The sequence below is a fragment of the Solanum dulcamara genome, chromosome 5 (assembly GCF_947179165.1).
Source record: "Solanum dulcamara chromosome 5, daSolDulc1.2, whole genome shotgun sequence".
Lineage (NCBI taxonomy): Eukaryota > Viridiplantae > Streptophyta > Magnoliopsida > Solanales > Solanaceae > Solanum > Solanum dulcamara.
In genome coordinates this window covers 60614558-60638461 of record NC_077241.1, presented here as the reverse complement: position 1 = coordinate 60638461, position 23904 = coordinate 60614558, and the positions used below count along the sequence as shown (strand labels likewise).

Here is a 23904-nt window from a genome sequence, read left to right as displayed (position 1 = left end):
AATATCGCTGAACTAAAGAGGAAGAGGGAGAGAGACTGACGTGGCCGTCCATGTGGATATTATTTTCATGTGGCAATGTCATGTCAGCTTTAACTGTCAATCGTTAACTGAAAGGGTATTTGTGGTCTCTTTTGATAATATCGAGAGTATATTTGATCCTAAAAATAATTAAAGGGTATATTTGAGCTATTTCGAAGATAATTTTGACCTTTTTCCGTTCTTTCTATAATTGTTTACTTAAATTTTTGATTTAATAATATTGTTATTATTTTAAAAAAATAGTGTACTATATATATCAATACTACTATAAGGCCGAGATCCTTACCGCGCCGCCGTCTAACTCTCCCTCCGGCGCCGACAGGTCGCTCTCGCTCCGGTAATAACCACTCAAACGACTAATGAGTTTGTTAGTTTTACGGAAAAGATACACAAATAAATACTAAACAATTTCTTACATTTTTCTAACTGAATGCTTTCTCTTCTTAGCCGGACTCCTCCACCACTCGCCATGGCGGCGCGTGTTCTTCCACTCGTTTTCCATCCTACCGCCGCGTCCGCCATGACTACTGTCTCCACGAACTCGCATTCCATTCTCATTCTCCCTCCGTCACCTACGGTGGCTCATGTTTCCTTCGGCAAATCTTCCTCAATTATTGGTCGGAAGTTTCATTACGGATTGAATTGCAAAGAGGACTGGAGATGGAGTGTTGCAGGATGGTGTGGCAAAGTGTTTGCTTCTCAGAGAGAGTTTAGGAAGTCTCAAAAAAGGCCCTTGAAGAAGAAAGAGAAAGAGTTGGAACTTAGTGTAAAGATTTGCATTGAAGAGCAATTGCCCGATGATTCTGAAATTGTGGTAATATTTTGATTTGTGCAACATTTTTTTTTTGCCATTTCTACTTCCAAGTGCAAATGGCACAGGAAGAGCATATGCAACTCAAATGTATAACCAACATTGTTGTGGTGCTGGTGAGACTGCTTCACCGGTGTATAGAAAATCCTGTTGGGATTTCAATGCGGGCACTGGACAACGGGGGAACCAAAAAAAACAAAAAGAAACTCTGATGTATGCCCATTTTGGGCACCTATTGACGCAAAGGCATTTCTGTGGATAAGGAATTATCACAAAGTTTGTGAAGTGAAGGAGTGCTGACCAGGAAAATAAATTGAGAATTATGTCCATCAACAATATTTGAACTTTTCACTCTGAAGTCTGAACAATGTCTCAGAGTCATTTTTCTCTGGGAAGAATTTCTACTTATTGTTTAGAATGTTAAGGACTCAACTGGAGAATAAGTAGGCTTTGCTAACTGAATTATAAAATTCCCATGATTTCATTCCAAACTAGGCTTTTTAAGAGAAGAAAATCAAGATACAGAGAAGACAATGCAATGTGAATATGGTCAAAACAAGTTTGATGAGCCAGGGAGGAGATATGACTAAGAAATAAGTCCTTAGCAGATAATAGCTAATGATTTTGCAAGATCTTCAGTATCAAAAATGCCAAAATCAGTAGAAAAAGGCAGGAACATATATGCATTATGAGTAAACTAAACCACCTCCTTTTGAGCTAGCTGAAAATTTCCAAAGAAAAGTTTCTATCATGAAAGTTCTAGTCAATACTTTGCCGCAACTCTAATTTGTAAGTTCATTTCATTTTATTTTATTCATTCACAATTCTGGCACTGCAGGATATTGCTGAAATGCTTCGGCTTAATGTTCCAATGGCTATGAAATTTGCATTTGATAATTTGAAAGATTCTGAGTATCAAACGAGGGATAGAGCAATTAGTGACGTTGGTTGCTTTGAAAGTGTTGAATTATCAGTATTGCTTTGCAACGATGAGTTCATCCGCGAACTTAATAAGGATTGGAGAGATGAGGATAGTCCGACTGATGTCCTTTCAATGTCTCAACATATACCTGAACTTAAGCTTCCAATTGTAAGAAAATGCTTCATTATTCACATGTCACACCTCATGTAACAAAGCTGACTGGGTCTTGTTCAACAGTTAATGTTGGGAGACATTGTGATTTCGGTGGAGACAGCAGCAAGGCAAGCAGAGGAAAGGGGACATAGTTTACTAGATGAGATACGCATCTTACTGGTAGGTTTCACATACTTCTGAACAATCTCTGTTTGCTGCTGTTAAATCCAAGTTGTCTTACGGTTGGTGACCCATTCCTGTGCCTAATTTATGGTGCAATCTGTTGTCACTCTGAATATTGTCCCTGAAAGAAAGGCTGATCTCAAACTTGGATGTCAATATATCTTCCACGACAGGTACCCTTGACAATTTTCATACTAGGCCGTCCATCCACTAGTGTTCATTAAATATGGACAAGCGTGGTTTCTTTCACTCCCTTATTTCGTTCGTTCGTTTGTTATGGAGTTGCTTTTATGTGGTCATATGGTTATATATTTAAAGCCTTTTGGATTGTCATTGTTCTGAAGTAGGAAGGACGATAGTAGTTTGAACTAACTGTACTAAAATTTGATGTTGTCTTACAAAGGAGACAATTGTTATTTGTCTCCCCTGCAGGTTCATGGTTTGCTACATCTTTTGGGATTCGATCATGAGATTAGTGATGAAGCTGAAGCTGAAATGGAGAAAGAAGAGGAGCTCCTTCTAAAAAGTCTTGGGTGGAAGGGAAAAGGATTAATTCAGAGCGCATATGATGCTGAGGCTGCTGGAAGTCCTCCTTTGGCGAACATCGGTAATGTACCTAATAAGAACAAAAAGATTGTGACCTTGTTTGTTAAATTACTCTCTTCTAGTTATGTTGTTATTCTCTATTGTAAGTTTACGTTCCTGATTAATGGGATTGAAGAGTTGATTTTACATGTCAACTGTGTAAAGACAGGAAGAAAGAAGGGAGTCTTCGATTTTACAGACCAAAGTTTAGCTACATCTTTTGTGATATGGATGGTAAGGAAAAAAGTATGATGCTTAGAATTGGTTCATTTAATCTTTTTTCACCTGTTTATCATCTTTTTGTTTTCTTTCCATTGTTGATGTAAGGTACCTTGCTCAACAGCAAAAGTCAGATTAGTTCAGCAACTGCTGAAGCTCTAAGAGAGGCCATTTCTAGGGGTGTAAAAGTGGTCATAGCTACTGGAAAAGTGAGGAATAGCTATTTTCTTTTCCCATATCCTACAGAAGTTAGCTGATTCTCTTGATGCAATATACTATGTTTTTCTCCTGCTTCTGTTCAACTGTTATAAGCTTTGAAATTTGTCTTGGCGAACAGACTCGTCCTGCTGTCATTACTCTGCTCAAGAGTGTAGGTTTAGCTGGAAAAGATGGCATTGTTTCAGATGTTTCTCCAGGAGTATTCGTGCAGGTTTGGCTTATTCCATTTCTATCCCTAGTCAATAGCATCTTTTATATAATCTTTTGAGCCATTGAATATGTACAATTGGATATGGGTAGTCAAGATTCGCTTACAAAATTACACAGAGATTCATTTAACATAATCATAACGTCTTGTACTTCCTCCCAAGATTAGGGATTTTTGTTGATTGCAGTAATTCTTCCTTCTGTATCTGTCACATTTGATTTTCACACAATCTAAGTGAAATCGATGGTTTTTACATCTTCTCCAAAATAAATGTTTTTATATGTCGTCCAAAATAATAAGGGAAGTAAAGTTTAAGAAATATAAGCTTGTATGTTGAAGGGTAGTTCGGGAACAAATGTAACGATTTTGGGAATTCAGAAAAGGGGAAGTGAAGCAATAAGGGATAGAGGAAGCAGCCTATTTGTGAACCATATCTGGTGATGTTATTTAGGACAAACGTATGCTTAGGAACAACTGCTTGACAAATTCTTTCTACAGGCTGATTTATTCAGTTTATTTCAGCAGCTATATCACGGCATGTTGACATCAAAATGGTCTGTTGGTGTTGTGAGTGACATTGGGGATAGTTGAATGAGAATTAATGATTTGGTGATTTCCTTTATAAGAAGTTTATGAAGTTGATTTAAACAATCTTTTTCATCTTTCTTGAAGAGACTGAAATTTTTGAAACAATTTGAATGATTATTTTTAGACTGGGTGAAAGAGAGAGAGCGAGAGAGGAGGATGAAGTTATGAACACCCGAAAGGAATGAAGTGGAAAACACAAGGAGGTTGAAAGGGTTATCAAAGAAAAGGAATTGCCTAAGATGGAGAATTAGAAGGATAACTAAGAAAGGAGATTTGGTGAACATATTCTCTTTAGAAAAGCTTGTTGGAGTTCGGACATCTTTATATTGTTGAATATCCTTAGGAGATTCTTATGTCCTGTTGTTTTCTTTTAGACAAAAATGCTATTAACAAGTATGAAGTAAGCAAATAATCCTACTTTAATTAGGTAAGTGTATTAATTAGACCTGAACTTTGTTATATCTAAACATATGGTGGTTTAGAATGGAGATGAAATACAACTTTTTTGAAGAATGTTCGCATTTTTAAGTTAAAATTTGTTCCCATTTAAGTTTTTGGGTTATAAAATATTGAGTTAGTTCTGAAAAGTAGGGAGAAAAGGTATCCTTTTCAGGAAAAGAAATTAGTCGAAAACAAGAGAAATTCTCAGGAAAAAGGACACATTTTGGAATATCCAAATATAAAGTTGGTCATTTTGGGCTAAAAGGAGTAATACTTTCATTTGATATAAAATTTAATAGCTCTCACTTTTCTAATTTTCCCCGGGCTAAAAATTTCTTATGTTTTTTTAAAATCATACACTTAATGTCAGGGGTTGCTCGTTTATGGCAGACAAGGCCGGGAAATTTCTCGAAGAAACTTGGATCCAATTTTGTGTAGAGAGGTAATTTTCCTTTGCTTTTGGCTATCTTAGTTCCCGTTCATTGGTTTACAGTCTTATTCTTCTTGCTCTTCCGGATCAGGTTTGTATATAATGCTATTTCATGGGAAGCAACATCTATTTTTGCCCATTACTCACATATCATTATTCAATCTCGATTAAAAAAAATAATTGCACCATAAAATTTTGTCATCTACTAGGAATAAATTCAGATGGAAGGATGTAAATCATATGTTTCAGATGTCAATTTATTTTTTCTCTTATTTTTAAATAAAAAAGACAAATAGGATAGCTAATTGCATTAGGATTAGAGAAGTAGCTAAAGAGGTGGCTAGGTCTCGAAGGATAACACTGGTGGACATCGTGGGGATTGGTGGTGGAATGGAGGAAAATAGGACAAATAAGGAGAGAGATATAAGGCGGCGAATAAGGAAGCGAAGTTAGCGGTTACAACAGTTAAACAACAACTTTTGAATGCTTGTATGAAGAAATACTAGACGAAGGCGGGAATAAGAAGTTGTATAGACTAGACAAGGCGAGACAGAGGAGGGCTCGAGATCTATACCAAGTGAAGTTCATCAAAGATGAGGAAGACAAGGTATTGGTGGAGGAGACACATATTAGACGGAGATGGCAGACATACTTCGACAAACTCTTGAATGAAGGGGGGGACAAGAATATTGTGCTGGGTGAGATAGAGATTTCTGAGAGTTGTCAATATTTTGACTATTGTAGGGATATTAAGAAGGCTATTTGCAAGACGAGAAGGAGCGGGCAACCGAGCCAGACGAGATCTTGGTGGTATTTTGGAAGATCACAAGCAGGATATTTGGGTTCGGACTGGTAAGTTCATGATGGGTTGGTTTTATTTGATAGAATTCTCCCTCGCTACCTATTGTACTATCCGTCTATCATGATAGTGTGCATGAAGCGATACAAAAGACCTTGCACCGCATTCATTCAAATTTTTACTGGAAAGGTATGAAACTGGACATTGCCGCATATGTCACTACCCGCCCGGTATGTCAACGCAATAAATCAGAATATTTAAGTCCCGTAGGATTGTTACAATCTCTCCAGCTACCAACTCAGATCTGGTCAAACATCTAAATGGATTTTATTGATGGTTTACATAAGTCTTGGGGGAAGTCGATCTTGTTTGTAGTAGCGGATCGGTTCTCAAAATATGCTCATTTTCATATCATTGGCTCATCCATACATGACTTCTCATGTGGCTTAGGTAATTTTTGAGCAAATTGTTCGCTTACATGGGATACCAGAAACTACTATTTGTGATAGAGATGTGGTTTTTACTAGCACTTTTTGGAAGGAACTTTTTTGCTTGAATGGTGCTAAATTACAATTCTCATCTGCTTACTACCCGAAGACAGAAGAGCAGACAGAGGTCGTTAACCATACTTTGGAAATGTATCCCAGTTGCTTTGTTGGTGATTATCCTTGAAAGTGGGTTGCTTGGGTCCCATGGGCAGTATTTTGTTACAACACATCTTTTCATTCGGTGTTGCAAACCACACCCTTCAAGGTTGTTTTTGGTCGTGAACCACTTCGTTTGCTTTCATAAGTACATGGGACAAGTCGGGTAGAAGCTGTTGAGAGTGCAATGCTGGATCGTGATAATGTTTTGGGTGATATCCGGAATCGGTTACAAGCAGCCCAACAATGAATGAAGGAATATTATTATAAGGGTCATCGTGATGTAGAATTTGCTCCAGGGACACTTGTATGGCTTCGGTTACTTCCCTACGAGTAGCGTTCCATTCGACTGAGTATTCACAATCAATTGTGTCCTAGATTTTATGGTCCATTTTCAATCTTATGGCAAATTGGACAGGCTGCATATGAGCTGGATTTGCCAAGTGACAGTCGAATTCATAACATTCTTTCATGTTTCCATTTTAAAGGCATTCAAAGGTGAATAACTTCCACCTATTACAAAGTTACTACCTCTGGAGGATGGCCAAGTAGTTCCTCTGCCTGCTGCGTCATTTGAACTCATGTCAACCATGGTACAAAGGAGATTCTTATACAATAGTTGGGTATGCCGGAGGTTAAAGCTACTTGAGAGGATGTAGACTCTTCTCAACATGCTTATTCATCGTTCGAGCTTGAGGACAAGCTCTTTCAGCATGAGGGGTAATGCTGTGGATGCATTTGTGTGCAAGACGTATGTCCGAAGGGAAGCCAAGTAAATGAAGAATTTAATTATATTGTTAGTAGCTTTTTTTTGATTCTAGAATAGGATTTATGTTAGCTATCATTATTAGTCTAGAATAGGATTTATGTTTCCTAATTTCATAAGGATTAGACATCCTATTGTTGTAATAGGACTCCTATTTAAAGGGGGATTTGAGGAATAAGAAGTACTTAGAATTTCAACCAAAAACAAGAGATTGGAGTTCTCTTTCAAATAATTCTAAGGGTTCAGCTTCCATTTAGCGAGCTGAATTTTTATACAAAATAGATCGATCTAGGAATTCGAACAAAGGTAAGGGAAAGTCAAAGGCAATTGATTTAGATTTTTTCGTTCCTCGTCCTGTAACTCAACTGACAACTATCCTCAGCAATAGAAAGATCCTGGAATTGTTCCGGAACTTGTTATTATTCTACCAAATTTTCAATTTATCAATAATTAAGTGGTCTCTTGAAAATGAGGTTCCACCCTTGAATGCTCCATAGATCAGCTACAATTTTCTCTCGCTGTTTAGGAAGTACAAACATCTCTGGGAAACTCTAGTTCAGAGGTCCTTGGCCTAACCTATTGTCTTCCAAAACAATGTGGTCCTACCATTTCCTATTCTGATTGAAGATTTCTCCCTGAGCACTGACCAAGAAACATGTTTCTGATTGATTTCCACAAACTGATCCTATATGAATCATTAAAACATGTTGTAGTCCATCTTCCTTCTTTCTCATACTTATCTAGAATCACCTCTTTCCATAGCGTTTGTTCATCACCTGCAAATTTCCACAACCATTTGATCAATAAGCTATTATTTTGGATTTTAAGGTTCTTGATGCCCAATCCCCCATTCCTTTTGCTAATTGTAAGTGATAGCGTCCATGATGGCATACCTCCATTAAAGTTGAAGGGTTCAATGAAAATTCAAGAAGATATTTATCGTGCAAGAAATGTCCAAAGATGGACCCCAGAAGATGCTTATTGTGAAAGTAGAGCCCAAAAATAACTCCAAGATTTATAGTGAGGAATGGATTATTTCGTGGTTCAGTCCAAATTCAAGAGGAGGAAGATTGGGACCACAGGGAGCCCAAGAAAAGGGCCCCGCATGGAGCCCAAGAGGTGCCCAAAGAGTTGGAAAAAATCAAGCCCACGTGGGCTGATTTACACGCCCGAAGGGGCTGAAAATTGATGGCAAAAAAGATGTTGAATAGGACATAGATTTTGGGTGCAAACTATGCACTTTTCCCTTTATTTCTGTTAGGTAGTTTTTGGAATATTTTTACTTATTTTCCTAGTTTAAAAGTTTCATAGTTATTATTTTCATAAAAGTAGGATTTGAATCCCATACTATTTGGGATAAGTTTCCCCTGTATATAGGGGTGAATTTTGTTATTTTGAAAAGACATGATTAATATTATTTGAGAGGTTTCTCTTCTTTATGCCTTTATTTGTGGTGACTATGGATTTATCTTACAACCTTACACGAACGATTCTTTAAGAGTTAAAGATTAATTCTTAACTTGATATCTTTGGTTTCTATGGAAGTAAATTAAAGCAGGTAATTAGTCGTATACTAATTGTTGTCTCTAATTTCTTCGAAATAGGGGTCTAGATCACTTTAGATCTAAGTTTTTGAATTGATACTATTAGTATCGTAATTAATTTTGATCCATTAATTTTGAATACTATTAGAATAGGAATAGGTAGATACAATCCTACTTAGAATAGAAACATGAATAGTAATAGTAATAGGAATAGAAATAGTATTCTATTTGGTAAAGTATAGTATTGTAATGTCTATAAATAGGTTTTCTATGTAATAATGTAGAAACACAAATTCAATAATATTTTTCTCCAATATTTCTCACATGGTATCAGAGCCTCTACAATCTTGGTAGAGAATCAAAGAGCTTCCGTTGTCGGGAGCGGCTATCACTCATATATGCCGCCCGTCTGGCCAATGGTTATGTTAACAAAAGTTAGGCCAATGATATATATATGAATCTCATATTTAAGGGAAGAAAACTCAGTCAGACAGGTCACTGTGCGTCAATTTCGGTGACTTTCTAGGGTTGTTTTCTATCAACCCCATATCCGTCGGTGTTTGTGTAGCACAGTGCCATCTTTCCGATGACTACTTTCTTATATCTAATTTGTGTAGCACCGTGCCATCTTTTCGGTGACTACTTTTTCATATTTAATTGTGTAGCATTTGCCATCTTTTCGGTGACTACTTTCTCATATCCAATTTGCGTAGCACCGTGCATCTCTCCGGACTACTTCTCATATTTAATTTGCATAGTACTTGAGTTTTTTCGAACTACTTTCTCATATCTGAGTTGCATAGCACCATGTGTATTTTCAGTGACTCCTCAGATGTGATTTGCGTAGTTCCATGCGTCTTTTCGATGACTCAAATCTAATTTGCACAGGGTCCTGCCATCATTCTGATCCTACCCATGTAATTCTTTTTCAATAGGATTGTGCTGTCAATTTGACCCTATCCATATAATTCTCTTTCTCAATAGGGTCATGCCATCAGTCCGATCCTATTCATATAATTTATTTCTCAGATTGTGACCACTTTCAGCCATCAAATTTAACACTCCGATGCATGAGCATGTTTCGTCCAGTTTACGGTGACTTTCTTGTTTAAGATTTATTCATCTCTTGATTTCGTGATGATCCATATATTTTATACCAGATTTCGAGGACAGTGACCCACTGCATTGTTTCCGATGGATCTGAGTTTTTCTGCAGTGTTCTCTTTCTGTTTCAGATTACTTTTGCCCCCCAAAAAAGGATATACTCAGATATTTGGGCTGGGTTAGAGTGATGTTTTCTCTCTCGTGGCTAAAATAGCATGTCCCTTTTTCTATCTATGGTTGTCGTTTTCATTGGCCTTTTAAAATTAAGAATATTTCTCCACGATGATCTCGAGGTGTATATGGAGCAACCACCTGATTTTGTTGCTCAGGGAGAGTCTGGTAGCATTGTATGTCGATTGTGTGAGTCATTCTATAGTATGAAACAATCTTCTCAAGCTTGGTTTGGGAAGTTCAACACTGTAATTAAGAAATTTCACTCTATGTTTTATCGTTATTATGCATTAAATCCAGTATTTCATGAGAAGACCAAACACATTGAGATTGACCGACATTATGCATCAAATCTAGTATTTCATGAGAAGACTAAACACATTGAGATTGACTATCAATTTTGTGAAGCCGAGTGATCAACTTGTAGACATCTCACCAAGTCCCTCATCGGTCCTCGTATTAATTACATTGGTAACAAGCTAGGTGCATATGACTTATATGCACTAGCTTGAGGGGGAGTGTTAGAATATGAATAGGTATATACAATCTTACTTAGAATAAGAATAGGAATAGGAATAGGAATAAAAATAGGAAAAGTAAATAGTATCCTATTGGTAAAGGATTGTATTGTAGTGTCTATAAATAGGGTCTCTGTGTAATAATGTAGATACACAAATTCAATAATATTTTTCTCCAATATTTCTCACAAATACTAAAATCAATTAGGGTTCTTAGCACTTTATCTTAAAATTTGGGGATTTTATTCTCGAATTTCACATATCTTTCTAGTCATATCTTTAATCTTCATCTTTTCGCTTCCGCATTATTTTCTTGTTTATTCAAGTAACCCAATTCTTATCGGTAAGAGAGTCCCATTTTATCAAATGAAACTTTTTCTTGTCACTATTTCCTTCCCGGAGGAAGTTTCTTTTGGTAGAGTCTAATTTCTTTCTTACAGTGACTGGGATCGGAAATAAGGACCTCAAGTAAGTAGGCATGACATCTAATACTGAGTTTATCAGAATTAGCCTACTCCCCAAGACAAATAATTACTTTTCCAGTTGGATAATTTCTTCTGACATTTCTCCTGGATACCATTGGTGGGATAATTGGTCTAGTTTGGGGTCTCTTGCTAAACTTGTCTCTAACAGGCCAACCCCGAAAGACACTTCTGTTGGGAATTTCATTTCAAATAGGAGGTAGGGATGGGACCTTCTGAGTGCTATTTTCCCTGCCAATGTGGTCAACATAATCCAAAGGGTAGAGGTGGATCATAGAAGGAAAGATTGGCCATTATGGACTCTTGACAACTCTGGTAGATTCAGTGATTCACCACTAAAACTGCTTGGCAACATTTGAGATCATATAAGAATGAAACTCCTATTGCCAAGTCTATATGGCATAGGAAGTTACCATTCAGGATTTCTTTCCACATGTTGAGGGTAACTCACAATAGAACCTCTACTAATGAAAGGGCTCAAAAAAGAGGGGTGAGGTTATCTTCCAAGTGTAGCTGCTATAGCAGGTTTCAAAGGGAGACATGTCGCCACCTGTTTGCTGATAGTGACATTGCAAAAAAGGTCTGGATTTACTTCTGTAAGTCTTGTGGTATCAGCTATAAAATGGGGCATATGAGGAGTATGTCACTACAATGGTGGCTCACCAAACCAGTCAATGTAGTCCACAAAACTGTACTACAATGCCTCCCTACTATTATTTGCTGGGAAGTGTGGAAGAATAGATGTAAAGCTAGATTTGAAAATGTCTAGTAAATACATTATTTGGCAAACATGTCATGCAATTACACTGGTTTGAATTGCCAATTTCCTTATCTTATTCTTCCCAAGACATGGAAGGATATATGTATGTTCGCGGAGAAACTAAATCCCGTGGTGCACAGTAAAATGGTGACATGGTCCAGGCCTGAGGAAGGCTGGGTGAAGATGAATGTTGATGGTTATAGTATAGGAAACCCAGGGTAAGCTGGGGGTGGTGGCATAGTAAGAGATCATCAGGGGAGTATGATCATGGCCTTTTCCTTTTATTATGGCCACTGTAGCAACAATGAGGCAGAGGCTTGAGCAATACTGCAAGGATTGAACATGTGCATTGAGAAGTGTTAGAATTATGCTTTTGAACTGCAGTAACTTTATTTTACTGCTTAGTCTTTGAATAAATCAAGTTAATAGTTGGTTAGCTAGTTTTTCCTATTTATTAGTAATTAGTTTAATAAGATATTTTGCAGAGATATTCTAGGCTAGTTTACCATTACTTTTTACTGTTTTTGTTCTTATAAATATAGAGTCCAAGAAAGCAAAATAAAATAATTCTGTTTGGCCTCATTGCAGTCTTTTTCTCTCAAAGTCTTTCTCTATTTTTGTCTTAATTTCTTTATTAAAAAACCAACAATTGGTATCTAGAGCCCTTTTTCTCGAGGGATCTGTGAGTGAAAAAATGGATTCCAAAAATAGCTTTTCACGAATGGCTCCTCCTATTTTTGATGGTGAGAACTATCAACTATGGGCTGTGAGAATGGAAGCCTACTTGGAGGCTCTTGATTTTTTGGAAGCCGTGGAAGAGGATTATGAAGTTAATCCTCTACCTAATAATCCCACCGTTGCCCAAATCAAAAGTCACATGAAAAAGAAAATCATTAAGTCCAAGGCAAAAACAACTTTGTTTGCTGTTGTTTCAATAACTATTTTCACGAGAATCATGATTCTTGCATCACCAAAAGAAATTTAGGACTATCTAAAGAAAGAATATGCCGGAGATGAAAGAATTAAGAGGAATGAAGGTATTAAATTTAATGAGGGAAATCGAATTGCAGAGAATGAAAGAGTCAGAAACAGTCAAGGAATACTTTGACAGATTGCTTGGTATTGTTAATAAGGTAAGACTGCTAGGCACTGAATTTAAAGATTCAAGAATTGTTGAAAAAATTCTTGTAATAGTGCCTGAAAGATATGAAGCATGTATTAACTACTTTGGAAAATACACAAGATCTGTCCAAAATTACCTTAGGCAAAATTGTTAAATTCTTTGCAGGCATAGGAATAAAGGAGGCTTATGAGGCAAGATGACATGGTTGAAGAAGCTTTAGCAGCCAGCCACAAAACTCAAAGCAAGGGTAAATTCTTGAAAAATTATCCACCTTGTTAGCACTATGACAAAAATGGATATCCTCCATATAAGTGTTGGAAGATACCAGATGCACAATGCAAGATCTGCAAACAACTTGGTCATGAAGCTGTAATTTGCAAAAGTAAATTTTAAAAAGATGAAGCAGTTGCCCAAGTTACCACTGAAGAAGAAGAAGACCACTTATTTGTGGCAACCTACATTTCAACCAAAAAATCTGATTTTTGGATGATTAATAGTGGTTGTACAAACCATATGACATATGACAGAAATCTTTTTAAAGAGTTTGTGTCTATGAAAAATAAGAAAGTCAGAATTGGAAATGGTGACTATATTCCTGCAAAAGGAAAAGGGTGTGTTGCAATCAATTCAAGGTCAGGTACAAAAATAATTGAAGATGTTCTTTATGTGCTTGATATTGATAAAAGTTTGTTGAGTGTTGGTCAGTTAATGGAAAAAGGATTTAAATTATTATTTGGAGACAAATATTGTTGGATCTTTGATTCCACTAAGCAAGAGATTTTACAAGTTGAAATGAACGATAAAAGTTTCTCATTTAATCCAACAGAAGATGCACACAACCCTTGCCAAACAAAAAATGAATTGGCAGATTTGTTCATGAGGGGTCAATTCCTGCCAAGTCTAGAATCTGCAGTTCCTCAAGCAACGAGGACTGTTAGAATTATGGTTTTGAACTGCAGTAACTTTAGTTTACTGCTTAGTTTTTGAATAAATCCAAGTTAATAGTTGGTTAGCTAGTTTTTCCTATTTATTAGTAATTAGTTTAATAAGATATTTTGCAGAGATATTCTAGGCTAGTTTACCATTACCTTTTTACTGTTTTTGTTCTTATAAATATAGAGTCCAAGAAAGCAAAATAAAATAATTCTGTTTGGCCTCATTGCAGTCTTTTTCTCTCAAAGTCTTTCTCTGTTATTTTCTTAATTTCTTTATTAAAAAACCAACAAGAAGGGCTTCAATAACGTTCATTGAGTCTGACTCAAAATTAATGATTGACATTATCAACAGAAAAGCTACATTTCGTTGGCAAATCCAAGGTATCACAAATCAGATATGGGCTCTCCTTCTCACTTGTAGCTTTTATTTTGTTCATATTTATAGGGAAGGAAATTGTATAGCTGACTACATGGCTAATGTGGGAGTTAAGAACAGATATCAGTCTGTCTTCATTGCAGATCTTTCGTTGCTAAGGTAGGTCAGGGCTTCACTGAAGCAGGATCAAGAGGGCATCCCAAACTTTAGGTTCAGATCCAAGAAGAACTGTTTTAATTGATATTTCTATGATCTGGTGCAATAGTGAATTAGTATGCATCTTCATGGTTTTAGTGTTAGATGTATATCTCCATCTCAAGTAGGTTTAGAATCATAGATGGATTAGGGATGTAGATTTTCTGTCAAAGTGGCTCTGGTAATACTATCACCAATGTATGTTTTGTTTTGGAGGCCAAGGTATATGTCCTCTTTCGTGTCTTTTTGGTTTTTGATATATATATATATTTATATATTATATATATATATATATTAGGTTGGGCAAAGCCTAACCCCACCAAAAAGGTGGAACTTGCAAAAAAAATAAAATTAAAAAAAGCTATATGAATCTTCCACATCATTTCACTAAATTCATCATGATACTCAATAATGTATATTTTCAAACAAAATTAGGGCTCTCTAAAGTTAAGAGTCTTCTACCTCTCATACTTATTTTTTTCCTGACATGCAGATGTTTATTCAATTTAAAAGGACTTTAGGCGCACACTGGAACTAATTAAGTGTACAAACAGTGACTATCATTATCAAACTAGTTGGTCTTGCCTATTTATATAAACAACAACAACATACGCAGTGAAATCCCACAAGTGGGGTCTGGGAAGGGTAGAGTGTATCCAAACCTTACCACTACCTCATAGAGATAGTGAGGTTGTTTCCGAGAGACCCTCGGCTCAAAAGTATCGGTCCCAAAAAAGAGAGCAATAGTATAGATACAAATCATATCATGCAAATTCTACAAGACAAGAACAATACCAATAGCAAAATAAAGTGATAATCAAAGGGCAATAACGACACAACTATACTGGCACGCTTAGACGTAAGACCAATCCTAAACCGTCACAGGGCAAAACAAGATTCTATCCCTGCTAGCCTTCTATCCTAATACGTGATCTCCACTCCTTTCTATCTAAGGTCATGTCCTCGGTGATATGAAGTTGTGCCATATCTTGTTTAATCACCTCTCCCTAATACTTTTTCGGTCTACCCCTATCCCTTCGTAGAACCCCCAAATTCGTACCTCCTAACTGGGGCGTCGACACACCTCCTCTGTGCATGTCCAAACCATCTCAATCTCGCTTCTCTCATTTTGTCTGCCACAGAGGCCACTCTCACCTTCTCCCGAATAACATGGTTCCTAATCTTATCACTCCTAGTATGTCCACACGTTCATCTCAACATCTTCATCTCCGCAAGATGCATCTTCTGAATATGAGAGTTCTTGACTGGCCAACACTCCGCTTCTTATAACAACGACGGCCTAACCACCATTTTGTAGAACTTACCTTTAAGGTTTGGTGGCACCTTCTTATCACATAGAACTCTAGAGTCAAGCCTCCACTTTGTCCATGCTGCCCCAATGCTATGCGTGACATCATCGTCGATGTCTCCACTACTCTGGATGACGGACCCAAAATATTTAAAGTGCTCTCTCTTGAGTCTTTCGGAAACAACCTCTCTATTTCCATGAGGTAGGTAAGGTCTGCGTACATTCTACCCTCCCTAGACCCCACTTGTGGTATTTCACTGGGTAAGTTGTTGTTGCCTATTTATATGATTTCTGTATATTGATTTTTGTTCTTTACTAAGTTTGCATGAATTTGAAGAGATTTTAGATATTTTCACACAACTTTTTCCCATGTAATTGTAAGTCTACCTGGTCTGTGTATGATTTCTGTGAATTGCTTTTTGTTTTTTTACTAAGTTTGCAAAATTTGACACAATTTCTTCCCGTGTAATTTTAACACTTTGATCTAACATACCATCAATCCCATGGACCAATGCATTTGAAGGTCTACGTAGGACATGATCAATCCAACTTAGAAGACCTTTTCTCATTTTATCCTCTATTTGTGTTACTTGCATCTTTTGTCGGATGTGGTAGTTTCATGTCAAATATTATGTGCGTACATCCATCTTAACATCTGCATTTGTATTTCACTCATCTCATGGATATAAAACCAACATCATTTTCATATAATAACACTGGTTTCACAACCGCTTTGTTTAATCCTGATACATTAATGGACTATGTTAGTTAAAGGAGTTCAAATCCTTTATGTTTTGTGAAGTTAATCATTTTGTTTGTGCTTATTTCGTATACTAGATTCACTTTAATTATAAAAAAGAAAAAAGAAAGACAGGTTTATTTTAAGGTCTGAACAAATATATCTAAGAGGATTTTACGGTTTTGTTTTAAGGTCTGAACAAACAGATCTTAGAGAATTTTTACTTGAGAATTTTGTTTCCTCATTGTTTCTGTGTATAGATGGAAAGTAACTTCAACATTCTTCTAAAGGCTATATATTAGTCCAGTATAGTGGGTTAATTGGGACCAAAAATAGTTTAACTGTACACCGAGTAAACGGTGCCCAGTTCAGAGGTCCCGAGGTATTACTATTTGTGAACTACGCTCCATAATGTCTCATGTAGACACCAGTACGTGATATTAAATTTACTTGTCAATATGAGACCTGATTCTGATTATTCTTCAATTTACAGGCATGTCTCTACTCTCTCGAGCACAAGGTTCCTCTTGCTGCATTTAGTGAGGATCGGATCTTAACATTGTTTCATCACCCTCTTGTGGATTCACTTCATACCATATATAATGAGCCAAAGGTACCATACTTATCAATAGTCATACCTTGCTAGACTCTATATAGGCATTGGGATGTGTTGCTGAATGCTTCATATCTAATCTATTTTGCCAGGCTGAGATTATTCCTTCAGTCGAGCAACTATTGGCAGGGACAGACATACAGGTATGTAGTTGAAATTAGCTGCTAAGCATATGATTAATACTTTCCAAATATTGACGGGTATAGAAGATTAATTGTCGGGTTACACTGTTGCCCTGAACATATTCATTATTGAGAGAGAATTGCACTTCTCACTAGTACTACACATTTAAGCTGAACGGAAAAAGGCATCTGAATTTGCTGGAAGAGTCCTTATATTTTCAATCTGGTGGCTGACTTTACATGCACTGCGTAATTAGGTAGTTGGTTATATTCGACCATAGGCTTTTTTAATTTTGGTTTTGAGTGGGGCCGGGTTACATCTTGTATGCACATTGCTACGTTATGGAGGTGAAGCCTCTCCTATCCTACCAAAGTTTGTCTAGACGTCAAATTCCTCTCCATATGTTTGAAATAGTCCATTCATGGTTTTTGTTTATTAATGCATGTTGAACTCTTTTTTTTTTTCAAAAACAATCTTTTTTCTTATCGGTTTTGAAGTTGATAATTTACATATTATAGTAATCACAGAAAGTATGAGAAAAGGTAATGAGCTAGAACTCGAGAAGATGAGAAATAAAAGACAATTTAAAGAGAGAGAATTAGCTACTATATTGAGGGTTGCTTGTTGGTGAAGATACAGATATCCAGTTTGCTAGTGTGTTGGGTATTTGGTTGTTATCATTTTGACATACTCATGCTCATGGTTATTTTGTGTCTTCAAGGTCGAGGCAAGAGGGGACAGTTACATCATTGTATGACTTTTTTAGTTTTCTTTTTCCTTGTTGGGATGTTGATGGGAGGGTGCGGCCTTCTGTTTTTAGTGGTGGCACTTTGAGTAAACACATGGTATACTCTCTCCATTTGTAGAGAGGGGAATTTATTATTCCCTTCCTAGGGATACCATGCAAAGAGAAACAGAGGTCCAAGCTAAATGGGAAACAGTTCTATCGACCTTTTTAGTTTTCTTTCTATTTTGTTTTAAATCTTTTTTTCACTTTTCTTCTGTTTATTCTTAAATTTCACTTTTGGCTTCTTCCCTATTTTTATTTGCTTGTTTAAATTCCAAGTTTTTCATCTGCAGACGACAGGGGATTTTTTTTTTAATTTAGCATCCATATTCTAGGTTTGGTTGTAAGTAATACTTCATTGCCAATTTGCAGAAGGTGATCTTCTTAGATACTGTGGAGGGAGTGAGAACGACATTAAGACCATACTGGGTGAAGGCAACTGGAGATAATGCCTCTGTTGTCCAAGCTCAACCGGACATTCTTGAACTTGTTCCTCCTGGATCTTCTAAGGGCAGTGGAGTAAAAGTACTTCTTGATCATTTGGGTGTTAGTCCTAAGGAGGTGAGTGCTATTGAAATTTTTCCATAATCTCTTATATTACCTAAAAATATCTCAAAACAACTAAATAGAAGTTGTTAATCAGAATTACATTGACAAAAAATAAAATAAAATAAAAATACATTGACACAAGTATTAATATTTATCTTTCCTATGTGTAACTTCTTAACATTTAACCACCATGTTGCTCGGACTCTTCAAAAACATCAATGGGTGCGCGTCGGATTCTCCAAAATTAGTGTATTTTTGGAGAATCCGACACGAGTGCGGCATAGAAAGTGAAGAGTCCGCTCAACTTAGTTTAATCATCATGGTACACTTTAAAGTTTACTGAAACTTGCCTTAGGATCCTTTACTCAGCATAAATGTTGTGTTGTCAGTTTCGTTCCCGAAACATGCTTAATTCTATCTGATACATGTGCTGAAGAAGTTACCGTAAATGGTTTTTTTTACGGTAGAAATTTGTAACAATAGAATACAAGAACAACAACATACCCAGTATAGTCCACTAGTGGGGTTTGGAGAGGATAGAATATATGCAGATGACAGACTTGAATCTGCCTTTATGAGGTAGGGAGACTGTTTCTGATAGACCCTGGACTCACCATTAGGGTGTTCACGGTTTGGTTAAAAACCGATCCAAATCGAAAATTAAACCAAACCGATTAAATAAACTCATTTTTATTTGATTTTGGTTTAGTTCGATTTTAGATTTTAAAAAATCAATAATATTTTTTTTTTGATATTTTTAAAAATAAACCGAACCAAACCGATAAATTATAGACACAATATATATATATATAAATTTCTATAAACAATTATAAATACTTTGTATAAATGAACTTTAGACCAAGGTTATTTCTTAAAAGAAAGTCATGAATCTAAGTTCATTTATTTAAAGAAATAACTATGAGATTTACCTATATTTGTTTTTATCAACTTTATTCACTTGATTAAAGTTTATAGATATTAAGATGTCATCTTCTTTATCCAAAACAATTATAGCCACCACTATAAAAGCTTTATAATGATTATAAGTTGGAAAAGGATGGAAAATTCTTTTCTAATTGTAGGAAAAAAATAAAAAGAGAAATACCTTTAGGTTTAAAAATTGAACCAAACCGACAATAACCAAACCAATAGATATGAATTATATTTGATTTGATTTGGTTTTTATAATTAAAAAATCAATTAAATTGATTTGGTTTTGGTTTTAACCAAATGCTGACCTAAACTGAACCATGAACACCCCTATTCACAATAGAATACCAGAAAAAATCTACCTCTCACATATCTGAACAAATGGAGTTTACGTGCTAATAATTTTGAGCTGGTTAAGTTTCAGGGGGCATTGTTGTATACATGCAAGGCATATGTATATATTTTTTCGTGAGATATAGGGCCCATTTGACCATGTGAGATGAAATCATAATATGAAATCATATGAGATAAAGTTGAAGTTTTGTTTGGATATGCAATTTAGATTTTTAAGTTATATATTTTTGCTCATAAACATAAAATATCCATAAGTTATGAAAACTATCAAAATTACACCAATTCTTTATACAATCTTACCAAATAAGTAAAAGTTCATAACAAAAGTATAATACACTATCACAAAACTATTCATAAAAAAATACAATATTTATTGATTGAACTTTTATCCAATGAAAAAGTAAAATTCAACATGAGTTGTAGTTTACTATATTTATTGAGCCGCTTGTTGGTCAATATTATTAGTATTTTTATCATCATGTCCATATTCTGTGAATATTTTATCACTCCTTTGGTATTTTCATAAAAATTATTATGTAGATATAAAATAGTGGATTTTTTTTTACAGAATATAAACTTGTAGATTAATTTTTATATTTGTGAAATCATGATATGGAATTCTCAAATCACGCTTTTTGGAGAATTTGAGATTTTATCTCATGATTTGAAATCATGAGATGAAATCACATGTCCAAATGCTGATTTCATCTTATTATTTCAAATCTCAATATGAAATCTCTTGTCCAAATGCCTACATAGAGTTAACATCTCAGCAGCTAAATGTGAGCATGGAACTCCCAAATTATAGACTTCATTGAAAAATGTCATCTTAGCACTTTAATTTTTTTTGAACGTTTGGTGTTCCTCTGTATAGACTTGTTTTCAATCATATAGTGCACAATCTCACGACAATAAGCTGGCCCACAGACCAATTATCAATATATATATAGCCAAATGCAACCCCCCCCCTGAATTTTTTATTTTCGATACCAAATTTTGTAACCCTTGCGTAAGAGTTGGTCAAAAAGACATAAAATGGCTAAAATCAAATTAAATAGCCCATGTGTCAATTTTTAATTGGAGATTATTTAATTAATTCATTTTTTTAAACTCTTTTTCCTTTTTGATATCACAAAATCACCATACTCATCTCATGATTTCTTCAAGCTTTTCTCAAAATCCTTCAATGATGATCTTCTAAATTTCGTCTCTAGGAGCTCCAAATCAGTTTGTAGCTACTGATTTATGCTTAGTTAATCATATACCAACTGTTTTTAGCAACAAAAATCACCTAAATCACAACAATTTTTTTTTATAAAAGAAGCTCAAAAAATGGAGTTCAAGTTTCTTCTTGAACTCCTCACAATTTCAAGCTTTTCAGCAAAAACAATTTTTAACCACAATGAGCTAGCAATGGCGTATTCAAAATTTCACCTTCCAATTTCACTCCTGCATTTGTGAGCATTTGTTTGTGGATTTTAGTTTCTAGGTTTGATACAAATTGAAACTTATGTAGTATAGCTATGAAGTTGTTCTTCTTCTTTAATTTGGCGTAGAGATTTTGTTTCCATTTTCTCTTATTATTCTTTAAAGAAATCATTAGGGTCTTGGGGAAACAAATATTCTTCATTATTCGAAAGCATTGTTTGTAGATTTTAATTTCTTGGTTTGATAAAAATGAGAAAATTATGTAGTTTTAATAGTTAATTATTATTTTTAGGTTAGGTTTACAAATTTACAAGAATATACAGTCATCCCTCACGTGTTTTGACACAGCTTTAACATAGAACTGGTTATGACTTTTTAGGGAGGTGATTATTCCAGTAATAGGACTCCCGTATAGTATAGGTGTGTAGTTGAGAATTAACTAATAGGTTGAAGGGGGGGGGGGGGGCATTTGACTATTTTCTCTCTCTATATATGTTGCGAGCAGGAGATATCTATATTGTCAAACTTCTCAAAACTCATGGAAAATGGAAGTTTTGGTTGACAATATGCAGGACGGACGGATCTACTGTGTAATCTATAGGTTCACGTGAACCCAGTAACTTTTACTCAAATCCGATATATATATATATATATATATATTAAGAAATCCATTAAATATCTTTAAATAGGTGACTGTGAACCAATTATTATTGTATACTAACTTGAATCTGCAGTAGGAATCCAAGAACTTCAAATTCCGGATTTGCCTCTGGACTGTGGAGCTTTCTGTAGTTTCTATAGAGTAAACATCTCTTTGCTCTACAGCCTTAATGGGCCTTGCCTTGGGGGAATGGTTGATTTTTCCATTGCATATTTTACCCGACTATTTCAAGTTGGAGGCAGAGATATGATGAAACTGTATAATTTAGTTATATCCAAACCATTTTTAGATCTACGAGTGTGCACGATCTAAAATTTTGTAGTCTAATTAAAGAGTTTCTCCAACTCCTCTTCCACTTTTGTTTTCAGATAATGGCCATTGGTGATGGGGAGAATGATGTGGAGATGCTTGAGTTGGCTTCTCTTGGTGTTGCTCTCAGCAATGGATCAGAGAAGGCAAAAGCTGTTGCAGATGTAATTGGTGCCAGCAATGATGATAATGGGGCAGCTGATGCAATCTACCGTTATGCATTTTGAGGTTATCTTCAGGAATGGAAGAATTGGAAAACGAGAACTGGAGAGGATTAAACATACACTTTCATAAAGTATTAAAGGTTTAATTTTCTAACTTATTCAATTTGAGGAAAGTTCTCATAAGCCAGCAATTAGGCTGAAATGGGAGCAAATCACTCCCTTCTCCATTCATTCCATAGGCCACTTATAATGAATTTAAAATAAAAAAACCTACTTCTTGTCATTAACCTTATGAAAGAATGAGGAAAAAAGCATATTGTGTATCTGCAGAGAACTTCAGTTTTTCCCCTGAACATAGGGTATGTCAATGACATCTTATACTCATTGCATGTAAGCCTGAGTACATATATATTACTGACCGTGATTTGTTTTTTCTAACTCCGCATGCAAGATAAATAGATAGTGCTCCAAAGATAAAATCTTGCCCTGTGTTTACATCAAGCCTAGAAATACATATTACATGTCTCTTTTACATGTTTATCAATAAATCATGATTTGAGTATGCAATCTCGCATCAATGCACCAATTAGTATGATTTGGTCCAAACATTGGTGTGGTTAAGTTTCCCCGACACTGGAGCTCTTGTCACTTTGGAGTCCGGACTCTAACAATCTTATTCTCCGAAGTCAACCCTAAAAGTAACATGCATTCGTAGATTACTGCTGGGTGTATAATTGTTGGTGACATTGCCATTGAAGAGACTTACTAGCTATTTTAAGGAGTACATTTGAACAGTTTGGAAGGTTTGTCATGAAGGGATTCAACAGCATGATATAGATAACATTAAATAACAATTGGATTAAAGGCTTCAAAATCAACAAAGTAGAAGAAGAGCAGATTTGTTATATTAGGATGATTCTACTGGTGTATGAAGCAGTTTCTGGTGTACGTGTAAATTGGAGGAAGAGTAGTCTCTTTACAATCCATGAAGTGGCTCAGGTACAGGATCTGGCCAACATTTTAGGATGCAGGGTAGGGAACCTACCAACTGGAGATCTGGGATGGGATTATAGAGAAGACAGAGGAAACTAGCAAACTGAAAGGCTCAGTATTTATCACTTGGGGGCAGACTAAACCCTGATTAAAACAATGTTGGATTCCTTACCTTACTTATGTCATGTCTCTTCTCCCAATTCCATCCTAAAGTGGTAAAAAAGTTGGACAAGCTTAGAAGATATTTTCTTTGGTTGGGAAACAAGGAGGGCAAAGGATATCATCTAGTGGATTCGGAGACTGTCCAGCTAGACAAGAAGTTTGGTGGTTTAAGAATCAGGGATCTGTGTAGACAAAACAATTCTTTACTTATGAAGTGGCTATGAAGATTTAATGGGGATCAACAAGCTCTTTGGAATCATTGGTGTTCTAATGAAGTAAGTAGTACCTATGGTTCCTCTGTATTGAGAAATATAAGGAATCTATGGCCTGAATTAGTAGAAAACACATATTTTCTTTGGTTGGGAAACAAGGAGGGCAAAGGATATCATCTAGTGGATTCGGAGACTGTCCAGCTAGACAAGAAGTTTGGTGGTTTAAGAATCAGGGATCTGTGTAGACAAAACAATTCTTTACTTATGAAGTGGCTATGAAGATTTAATGGGGATCAACAAGCTCTTTGGAATCATTGGTGTTCTAATGAAGTAAGTAGTACCTATGGTTCCTCTGT

At 35.7% G+C, this 23904-nt stretch overlaps 1 protein-coding gene across 3 annotated transcripts; it reads left to right on the top strand.

Moving 5' to 3' along the window:
* The first annotated feature begins 267 nt into the window (after positions 1-267).
* On the top strand, positions 268-22575 carry LOC129889285 (endoribonuclease YBEY, chloroplastic). Of its 3 annotated transcripts, XM_055964523.1 has the most exons (13): positions 268-376; positions 487-853; positions 1689-1940; positions 2010-2105; positions 2541-2715; positions 2859-2927; positions 3021-3121; positions 3250-3342; positions 4739-4810; positions 16757-16876; positions 16969-17019; positions 18159-18347; positions 22077-22575. In XM_055964523.1, exons 2-13 carry the CDS (start codon positions 509-511, stop codon positions 22242-22244), a joined length of 1731 nt encoding a protein of 576 aa, XP_055820498.1. In that variant the 5' UTR covers positions 268-376; positions 487-508; the 3' UTR covers positions 22245-22575. The 3 variants fall into 3 exon arrangements, with proteins under 3 accessions (XP_055820498.1, XP_055820499.1, XP_055820497.1); XM_055964524.1 differs by lacking the exon at positions 22077-22575 and adding an exon at positions 19690-19775 and having other exon boundaries at positions 307-853; XM_055964522.1 differs by having other exon boundaries at positions 309-853.
* The last annotated feature ends 1329 nt before the right edge of the window (positions 22576-23904 follow it).